General features: G+C 29.2%; 1 protein-coding gene across 2 annotated transcripts in view; it reads right to left on the reverse strand.

Annotated features, from left to right (window-relative positions):
- Nucleotides 1-1,290: 1,290 nt before the first annotated feature.
- Nucleotides 1,291-11,864, reverse strand: part of LOC106681556 (methionine synthase reductase) — a 21,777-nt gene continuing 11,203 nt past the window's right edge. Inside the window, exons 8-10 of one of the 2 annotated variants that reach the window (XM_014421912.3) lie at nt 10,673-10,766; nt 8,983-9,121; nt 1,291-8,907 (exon numbers count right to left, since the gene is read on the reverse strand). In XM_014421912.3, coding sequence (XP_014277398.1) covers nt 8,828-8,907; nt 8,983-9,121; nt 10,673-10,766 — 313 coding nt within the window. In that variant the 3' untranslated portion in view covers nt 1,291-8,827. Of the gene's footprint in view, nt 8,908-8,982; nt 9,122-9,347; nt 9,600-10,672; nt 10,767-11,864 lie in introns of those variants that run through there. The other variant, XM_067053303.1, reaches the window with a different exon arrangement.

Genomic DNA, 11,864 nt, shown 5'->3' on the forward strand with positions numbered 1-11,864 from the left:
AATGAATATTTAGAAAAATTAAATTTATTACATAAACTAATAAAAGATAAAATTGAAAAAGAAAAGGAATCAAGAACTAATAAATTAAATCTTTCCAGAGAAACAGAAATATCAATCCCAGAAAACGCTTACTTAAAAACAACCTTTAATAAAAAAGACCGACCTAAATATTTTCCTATCACATATGATAAAGATAAAACTAGCAAACATAAGCGGAATACCCCTTTCAAAGTCCATCCTAACAGAATCAAAAGACCTCGGAAAAATACTAAACCATAATTCTATATTTGTTACATCCATGATCCTACTATTCATACTTCTCATCCCAGTCACATCATATAAACTAATTGACATCAGTAAATCACCAGGAATTATGCCACTCAAGATACAAGACTCATTTATAATAAACAATACATACACTTACATGCACAACATTAATCTTAAACCATTACAGACAGAATTAAATAATATTAAGAAATCATTACAATAAATTAGTTCAAAACATAATGACACTTCCCTTATAAATTTAATCAAAATACACTTAAGATACACACAATCTAAATTAGAACACTTACAACCCAACAATCATAGAAATAAAAGAGGACTCATTAATGGACCAGGCACAGCAATTTCATGGATTACAGGTAACATGGACGCAAATGACAAAACTAAATATGATTCAATTTTAGAAAAAGTACAGAATAATGAATATAATTTGGAACATAATGTAGAAAAACAATTATCTGTAAACAAACGACTAATAGAAGAATTCAATAAAGACATAAAAATTATTCATTCTAACAATTTAAAATTTAGTAACTATTTCGAAACGATGTCTAATGAAACTACAATCTTTGAATTTAATCAACAATATTTATTTTTGTTTAATACATTAATGCTTTTATACAATAAGATAAATGATATAGACACTAGTTTAGAATTTTGTAGATTAAATATATTACATTCCAGTATACTAACTTATAAAAAAATAGAATTTATAGCCAGAAAAAACAAAAACACACCTAATCTCTAATGATATTTGTATATTATGGCAATTAGCAACTGTACACTGTTCACTTCATGATACCTTCTTATCTTACTTTATTCAATTTCCTATAAAATCACTATTATATGAAACATTTTTCCTTCTTTCCTATCCTATATCCCAAAATAATGAAATTATAACAATAAATGAACATCCATCCCTAATCATTAGAAATGATGAGATCTTATACAATGGACAATGTATATTATTAAATGAAAATTATTATTGTAAAAATGTAACTGTTATTAAAAATAATTGTATATATCAAATTGTTAATGAAAAAGATTTAAATAATTGTAAACTTTTAGTTTTAAGAAATACTAACCCTTTTGTAAAATTTGTACCCATTATCAATATGTATCTTGTTTATAAAACTAACAAACTTATTATATCAAATTCTAACAATAATGTAACCATTTATTCAAAACTAACCCAATTATTGTATCTTAATAATACCGAAAAATTATTAAATTATCCTAGACTAGCTATATATCATTTCCTTCATTATCAAATGTCTTAAATAAACAATATACCAATTTCACTTTTGATGATGTACATAAAGCTAATATTAATATTGAACCATTGTCTACAATAAATGAACTTCCTCTCAACTCCAATAATTATGTAATATTTATTTTATTTGTTATAATACTTACACTATTTGTTTTATATATTATATTTCAAAACAGAACTTGTATTTTTAGCTATTTCAAACTTTGTCAGCTCTGTCAAAAATCTAGCCCATCAGCAGAGATAAGTACTGACATGATATCTTCAGCCCCGAATCTTTCTACAAAACTTCGCTGAGGACAGCGACATTCTTATGGAGGGAGAAGTTACACAGTTAAATTCCAATACATCAGCAACTGCAAACTCACCACATCTGAATAGATATATACCCCCTCAGATTGGCGATATCAAGCTGTTCTGTTCCGCATTCAGTCTCGAAGCTATATTCATGTTAGTTCTCATTCTTAGTCTATCCTTAAGTTATTATAGATATTTTGTACATCTAATTATTGTAATCATTTATTTGCAATAAATCACTTTTTAAAAAGTGTCTGCTGGACTTTGATCATTTAACTATTGACTACCCAAAATTGAACCAGAAGACCATACCAGATAAGTTTCCATAGCCTAATATTGGAAACCTTCTTAATCAACTGAATAACGCTCAGATCTTTTCCACTCTTGACTTAGCATCTGGTTTCCACCAAATTGAGATGGATGAAGAATCCATAGAAAAAAGAGGATTGATTACCCAAAATTTAACCAGGAGAACATACCAGATAAGTTTCCGTTGCCTAATATTGGAAACCTTCTTAATCAATTGAATAATGCTCAGATCTTTACCACTCTTGACTTAGCATTTGGTTTCCACCAAATTGAGATGGATAAAGAATCCATAGAAAAAAGAGGAATTTAGCCCATTTCCATAGAAAGACCACATTCCCACAAACAGTAATGAAATTACAAGACCGCAAAACTAATTATCACACTAAGGCTAATTTACATCTTCAACTTTGTGATTTCTTAAATCATCAAAGACTTTCTGATATTGATGACATTCAGAATGCTATACATACAAAATGATTGTTTTTTTTGTTTTTTTAGAACGATTGTACGGGCATCAAAATCATCCTTATCCAAAAAAAATTTTAAACATAACAATTATAAAAATGATCCACTTAAATCAACTGAACTATTAAAACATACCATAAAATTAAAAAATGATAAGCCTATCTATAGCAGAAATTATAGATATTCACACCAATTTAAAGAAGACATATCAAATGAAATAGACAAACTAATAAAATCTAATATAATTTGAGCAAGTAAATCTTCCTATAATTCACCAATTTGGGTAGTACCAAAGAAAACCCATACAAGCGGAAAAAAAAAATTCAAATAGTCATTGACTACCCAAAATTTAACCAGAAGACCATACCAGATAAGATTCCATAGCCAAATATTGGAAACCTTCTTCATCAATTGAATAACGCTCAGATCTTTTCCAATCTTGACTTAGCATCTGGTTTCCACCAAATTGAGATGGATGAGGAATCCATAGAAAAAACTGCTTTCTCAACTGAATCTGGTCATTACAAATTTTTCCAAATGCCATAAATTAATGCACCTCCAACCTTTCAGAGGGCAAAGAACATGTTGTTAAGCAATACCTCCAACTGTTTAGTCTATATGGATGATATAATTATTTTTTCTAAAAATATCGAGGATCATCTACAGCATTTAAAAATTGTTTTCCAAAAACTAAGCCAACATTTATTACCATTCAACTAGATAAAACAAAGTTCCTAAAAACAGAACTCCCATTTCTGGGTTATATAGCATCTAAAGACGGTTTAAAAACCAATCCATCTAAAGCTATCGAAAAATTCCCTTTAACTTCAACACATAAAAGAATAAAACAATTACTGGGTATGACGGGGTATTACCGTAAATTCATTCATACTTATGCCCAACCTGGCCCAAACCTCTCACTCATTCCCTTTGAATTGATGAAAAAACAATTTGTCCATCATTTTATGAGGAAGCTTTTAATCTACTAAAACAACAGTTCAGTAGTGCTTGGTGCAGTGTTATCACAAATCTCAGAAGGGAAGGACCAACCTATTGCTTTTGTATCCCGCAACAGATATAGAACAGCGTTACTCTACAAATGGAAAAGAGTTATTAGCCATAGTGTATGCATGTTATCATTTTAAACCGTATCTCTATGAGAAAAAGTTTTCTATACATACAGACTATAAACCATTAATTTGGTAATTTACAATGAAAAACACCAATGCTCGGCTCATGAAATGAGCTTTCCGATTTTGAATTCAAAATAAAGCACATTGAAGGGAAAACTAATTATGTTGCTGATGCATTATCTAGAAATCCACATGAGGTAAATGCCATTGAGGAAGTTTATTATGAGGAATTATATAGAATCTTAGAAGAAACATCTAATATACCCTTGGCTTCATCAGACGAACTAGAAGAATTTCTTGAGGAATTCGACAATATAGGAAATAGAGATCCTCCAGCTCATAACAATAGAGAACGAATTAGAAACCAGCAGTCTCGCCACAGTGCATTCTCAAGAGTCATCCAACCAACAGATTTGGATAATAGATCAGGAGAAACCAATAAACATATAAAAGTTTTAAATTTTTATTCAAAGGGAAAAAAAAAAATTCCTGTGGGAAGGCCTTTTAATAAAACTAGGTACTATATAGAAACTGCTTACCCATGGATTAATGATTTAAATGAAAACTTGTTAGATATCATTAAACCAAACACAACATACGGCATATTTTGTGAACCAAATATCGAAACTGGTCGTAGTGAATTTGAAGGTATTTTCTTAAAATTATGTCAAACTATTTAGGAAAATTATCCATCAGTAAAAATACAAAGGTGTAAAAAGAAATGTTTAGACATCATTAACCCCAACGAACAGTTATACATTATAAACACATACCACTTAGGTAAAACTTGCCACAGAGAAAGGCTGGAGACTTATGAGAAGCTCAAAAGAGATTATTATTCGCCTCGAATGAAAGATGTTATAACTGATTACTGCAATAAATGTCATGTATTTAGAAAAACCAAATAGTCAATAAAGACAAAATTCTGTGTTACACCAACTCCAGATAAACCATTTGAGGAACTCATGATTGATATTCTGCACTATGAACAAAAATAACATGGATACCATTTCCAAACGTCTTTTTGATCGACTAGCTGATGCCTGCAATACCATACGGGTCTTGGAAGTAATTATACAGTATTTAAAATTGTATCCCTCGCCTAAAAGAATAAAGATAGATAATGGTAGAGAATACAAAAATAACTTGATTGAAAATTTACTTAGCTTCCAAGGGATTGAACCCTACTATATCACCCCAAACCATCCAAACTCACTAGGACTTTTAAATAGAAAACACTCGACAATTATTGAAACATTAAGAAATTTAATAGAAACTGAACCAAATATAAAACTCAAAAAGAGTTTATGGCTCGTGGTAATTGCATTTGACAATAGCTTAAACCAAAAATAAAACTTAACTTCGAATGAAATTACTTGTGGAACACAAAAATGTAAAGAAAATAAAGCCCCTATAACCGAAAAACTAGTAGAACAATATCACAATAATTTAAAATTAATACATGAACAAATAAAAACTAGAATCAACACTGAAAAAGAAACAAGAACCGAGCTTCTTAACCAAAATAGAGAAGATGCTAGTATCCCAGTCCCAGATAACACCTATGTCAGGAAGTTTAGAAAAAAAGTTAGAACTAGGAATAAGAACGAAAACCCTTTCAAACCTGTTTATATATTAAAACATAGAAATAAGGAAATCCTAGTTCATTCTCACAATATTAAAAAAAAACATAAAAATTATAAAAATAAAACAAAGCCTCAAACATCATTAACATTATCTGTTTCAGATAATGAAGAGTATGGAAATGATGATGTTTCTCCTATGGACATTTAATAAAATATCCATCTATGAAAACTACAAATCATATATAATAAAAAATTAATAGAAACCTTTCGGAACGATATATTAATACTGAATAAAAACAATGAACGAGCCTCTAAAATTATTAATACATTGGACATGGCTACAATAATTTCCAATTTGAACGAACTTTACTCCATTATAAATTATATCACCTTGAGAACATTAGACATAGAAAATTCTCTAGGATTCTGTGAATTAGGAATATTGCACTCCAGCATGTTAACACAGACCGACATTTCTTATTTAATAAAACGGAATATATCCTTAAATATCTACTGACATAGAAACATTATGGCAAATTAGTAAAACTAGATGCTCAATTAAAAATTATGTAATTTATTACTTCATATTAATTCCTTTGAAAACCATAATGTATAGCACTATGTATCTTCTTCCAATTCCTGAATTACACAAAAACACTCCTGTTTAATGCCCTTCTCCCCCGTATTCCCCGAGAATCACTGTGATCATGACTTCACATACCTTTACATACATGATTGCCTCCGTTAACACATTTCCAACCCGAGAAGTACTGTCCGATGAATGGTATAACCAAATATTCTACCATGTCCCCAAGTTCCCAGCAGATCATGCTGAATGGTTGATAGAGAACAGACAATTATTGTACCACTGAAAGAACCCCATAAAGAGAGAATCGGAAGCCCCTCAGAAGAATGGAAGGTTGTCATTCCAAGCAATCTCCGGGAGCATATATTGTTCGAAAACAATGATCCCCAGCAGTCAGACCACCTGGGTATTGACAAAACTGTCGCAAGATTTGGCAGGTTACATTGACTTGAAATGTATCAAGATATAAGCCAATATGTGAGTTGCTGTAAGGTATGCCAGAAGGTTAATAAGCTATCTAACACACCAACTCGGGAGTTAATGTATCCCCGTGATAATAAGCAGCCGTGGGTAATTGTGTTGGTGGATATTATGGGCACCTGTCCTCAAAGCTGAAGAGGAAAAATTTATCTCCTCGTCTTTGTAGATATTCTCCATAGTGAAACTACTGCTAATAGAATTAGAAATGACATTGAAAGTAATTGAGGTGGGAAAAGGGCTAACATTTGAAAATGAAAGCTCTAGACATAGTATGGATTATATTTAAAAAAATAAATAATGGGTACAATGATTAGTATAAAAGACATTTTAAAAAGTTAGGTTTAGTAATTTGGTAAACATAAAGATCTTTCTACCTTGTTTGTTGATATAGGTAGGAACAAGATTAGGAAAACATACAACTATAGTCCCTTGTGGCTCTTTAATAGATTAAACATTGGCTAATCTATCTAGTTTGTTATGCATCATGTTTTATACTAAACTCTGATGTCAAGAATCAAAAGTTAGGCTACCTGTGGTAAAGAGAATATCAATTGTTAATGATCTGATGTATCAGCTGTCATCAATGAAATGTATCGATTTTGAGTGGGAGATCACAGTATGACTAACGGTGAGCAAAGGATTTTTCCCATATGTTGGATTCTAAATTAAATTCTGATCGATAATTTGAATTTAATTAATTGTTTTATTTATGGAAGGACATTACAAAAATAGCGACAAGAATAGGATCTTTACAACAAAGTTGGCCAGAGAGTATTGAAAAATAAAAAAAAAACAGAATCCCTGAAGTAGGAAGGTGAGTATTTTTCTATTAATTGCTTGAAGTCAACTACTCAAAAATAATTCCAAAGATGAGTGGAGAAACAATCGCCAGTATTGTCAAAAATTATTTACAAGGTTTTCTCTCCAAAATAAGTGAGGAGTATGCCAAGCCTCATATGGAAATTTTTTTAAAGCAAATAAGCATTTTTACAAGACTTCTACTTTTATTGGCACAACAGGGCCATGAAGCTGCTATTGGCCTGCTTAACAGCCGCCAACCATCTCTCTCTTCTGTAAGGGGTAACAGGGATTCTCAGTTGTCGTAGATCCTGCACCACAGCATCCCTCTATCGGCCCTTCGGCCTATTTTTTCAAGATTGAGGACCTTAGATGCAAAACATTTCTAAATGCTCTGAGTTAGGAAACTTTCAAATTATTAACAAAATGGACCATTCTGGGAAAAACAGAGTCTGTTTCCTACAGAGAACTGGTCATTTTATTGCAGATGCAATTTGAATAATAAATAATAAGGAAATCATGAAACAGAAGCATAAACATTTGTAGTTAAAACAAAAAACCTGTTGGGTTTTGTGAAGGTGAATTTTCACAAGCTAAAGGCTCCAAGAAAAATAAACAAATTGTATATGCCAGTTCATCCAGAGTTGACAAAAAACTATGTTCTGTCAGGAGTTATACCAACCTTCAATTTTCAATGTAAATTCAAAAACTATTCTTGCAAAAAATGTTTTCAATTGAATTGTGTCGCCAAATATCAGTTCCTTAAGTAACAATCGAATTAATCCATAAACTTTTAGTTTGTTTTAAAAAATTAAAATTAAACTAAAATTTATTGAAAGAGTAATTGTTGCTTAACAGCTGATCTATAATTTTTACAAATTAATATTTTTAAATAAAAATTATTCTATAATAGATATCTCTTATTTTTAAAAATAAAAAATCTTTCTTCAGTTGTACTTCAAGTTTAAAAATAAAAATTATTTTTAACTATTACTGGGAAATTTATTGAAATAAATTAATAATATTCCAAACTCTGTTTCTTACTGTTACTATTCTATATAATTTATGTTCAAGTGGTGAATATTTATATTCTAATGTTCAATAATAAAACCAATCAAATTAAATGTTAAATACAATATACACTGAAATGAGACATTTTAGTGTGTACAGACCCACCAGGGTTAATGAATCAGGGGAAGACAGATAACTAGACATGAGTAAATTCATTAGACCAAGAATTATGATAAAATAACTATTGCAGAAAAGAATAATGTCCTTTCCCATTTTAAATTTATTTCAAGTATTTGGGTCTAAAAATAATAACATATACCCAATTAATAAAAACAGATCTTTTCAAAATTTTAAAATTGAATGCAAAATATTTTAAACAAATAAACATCCATTAAAAAAAAAAAATAGTATAATAATTCCTTAATAATGATTAAGGAAAAAAATAATAAACAAATAATGAGAGGAACATAAGGATGCCACGATTTATAATTTGTTACTGAATGCATTAAATTAAATTTCAAATAAATAAATGAAATTGTTGATAACTGTAAAAGCAAAACATAATACTCATGCATACGAAGCTAGCCATTTTCAGCCTTAATAAATATTAGCTCCAAAGCTCCTTTACAATTTGTCCTTTTTTTTCTAATGATGTGACAACATCATTTGCTTCTTCTTCAGAAATTCCTAAATACATTAGAATGTATAGGTTAGTAAGAAATAAATAAATTAAAGAAAAAAATATGTATCAACTAATCATACCCTTAACATTTGCAATCAAATGAACTAAAGTTTTCATTATATCTTTAGTCATAGTTAGTCCATTCCCACAAATAAATATAACTGTTTCAGAAGTCAATAGTTGGTTAACTATGTCTTTTCGCTTTAATTTCATCAAATCCTAAAAATAAAAATAAAAGATAAAATTTAGATGAGCTAATTTTTACCTTGAACAAATTTCTTCATCATTTTTAATATTGAAAATAACATAAAATATACGAAAAATTTAGAGAATGTTACTTTCTCCAGACTTCTAGTTAATGAACGCATGTCTAATGACTAATTTACATTGGACACTTTTGATGTTCATTGTGGAAGAATCATCAAAAGTGGTAATTGTAGATCAGCTTTCATTTTTGTTTGAACCAAATTGTCAAAGATAAATGATAAAATAATACTTTACCAACTGTTATTTATTTATTTGTGACAGAGTCCTGTCAACAGTTCCTAGAACAAATAATTTATCCAGAACACAGGTGCAGTAAAAAATGTAAATAGCCACATATAATCCAGTCGGGCTAGATTGAAACCCTATGGTAGAATGCTTGGCTTCTAAGTCATTGTCTTTTTTTAAAGTTAATCCTGGATATTTATTGTATCTGCATAAGGAATATTCAGGGTATTACTATTAATTTCTATAGTTTATTGTTGTTTTTTTTTTCAATATTCATGGTTATAAACATATCACTTTTATGTTAGGTTAAACCATGGCGTGCTAATGCTGTATGTGTTGGTGTATTTTATGTTCTTACGATTACATGCTAGGTTACTCTAGTTTTTTAATGGTTTTTCAAATGTAATTTTAGGAGGAAACATCGAAATTCAACATAGTGTGCTTAATGTACCAGCCTTTATTTTCTACAGTCAGATATCTGTATATATATTTTATTTAACTGTTCAAAACTTCTCAGAAGCAAATGACTTTTTAATAAACAGAATTACTTTTACAAGCAAATATGCAAAATAATTCTAGTTTGTTTCTATACTTCTCAGAACATTCTTCAGATCATTCTTCCAACATAAACAAAGCTTCAATTTTTCTCCTTGAAAACACTAACAACTTTTAACTCGACTATTTGATAAAATACATGCATTCAGTTTAAGAATGCAAGTATATTGTATGAAATAAAATCGTTGTCCGTATGTATAATTCTTTTATACCTTTTCTGAGAAAACATTTTTCACAACACATAGTTCAAACATAAACGCAAAAAGTACAGCAGTAAACAAGTTGAAACATGTATATTAAGGATGATTCACACAGGATAAACACTAAAATTGACAAGAGTAAATCTGGTTTAACAGACAACTTTTAATTTCTCCAGGGCAGCAGTTAACTACTGATAATGTGTTCCAGTAATAGTTTATTTTAGTAATCTAGGAATTCACTATTTGTCAAAACAATTGCTGGCTTTTTGTTCATAATATTTGGAAATACTTAGATTGGTAAGACCTTGATTATGTATTATGATCAAAGGTAACTGTAATCATAATACATAATAAAAATTTCACTGTTTATTCCACCATTTCATAACTATGTTAAACCTACAGTGTTAATTCAACTCTTATTTAAGAAGATTTGAACCAAAAAAGGTTTAATAATTTTCTTATGAAATTTATAAAAAAAATTACTAACTAAATATTCAACAAAAATTAAACAATTTGAACCTACCTGAACATATTTGGGATGATTATTATCATTATCACGTGAATATGAAACATGATATAAACATAAATTTTCCTCCTCCATCATCAAGAATTTTTTCCTAAAAAAAAATTAAGTTTATATATCATCTTTTCACTTTCTCGAGACTGTTTATTATTTTTTAAAGATATTTCATCAAAAGTTTAGCATTTGGGCTAATTCCGCCATCCTTAAGGACATCTTAAATACAAATTTACAACTCACATCAATAATTCTTCTAATTACAACAATTCTGGCTCAGTCATCAATTTCAGTCGAATTATTGTCAATATTCACATTAAATTTTAAAACTTTTAATTGCAAATAAATTTAACACTCTAGTCACAATAATATATTGTAATATTCCAGGTTTATTTAAATAAATAAAAGGGAATTTAATAGTTTTTTTATTATTCTCAGATCTAAAGTATACCTTTGATGACTACAAGGTTTAAATGAATAAATTAAATATTAAATAGATATGAGAATTTTATTTTAAATTATATAACATTATTTACTTTTACCTCTCGGTGGGTTTTCCAGACAATCAAAACACAATGATACTTAACTAAATTAATAGCTACTTTTACAAATATAATTAAATCCTAGGTAGAGAAAACAAACAAATTATATTCTTCTTTGATGTCCTCTTTCTCAAAATCTACCCCTAACCGTAAACAAAGGATGGTCAGCACCCCGTGCTTTCAGGAGATGTCATCTCTCCCGTGCCTAAACAATAAGTTTCTACATTTCCTTTGTTCATTCTCATGCCTCCTGTTTGATATAAACATCGATTGTAGCTCAATGGCTTTGAGTTCTTCCTTATAATTTTCTTAATGTATATTTTCCTTAATTCTCCTCTTCTATTTTTTCTTAAGTTTAGTCTAAATACAATAATGATAGAAAATAACAAAAGTTGATAAAATTTTAATCTATTTTCTCAACATAACAGCAATTCACCAGACTACGGAAGGATGTGTGCTGCCATCTTGAAATATTTGAAACAAGTTTGTTTTGGTCTGCATATTTGAATGACCAAAATTGGTTAGATTGGTTTTTTTGGTTTAATAAAACAAATAAACAAGACGGAAACATTGATACATAAAATAAAAAAATAACTGTTCCTAAAAAAAGAGGATATTATACTATATATTGTAATAATTTATAATATTTAAAAATA

This window comes from Halyomorpha halys, unplaced genomic scaffold (genome assembly GCF_000696795.3).
Source record: "Halyomorpha halys isolate HHAL.00 unplaced genomic scaffold, Hhal_1.1 Scaffold348.1, whole genome shotgun sequence".
Classification (NCBI taxonomy): domain Eukaryota; kingdom Metazoa; phylum Arthropoda; class Insecta; order Hemiptera; family Pentatomidae; genus Halyomorpha; species Halyomorpha halys.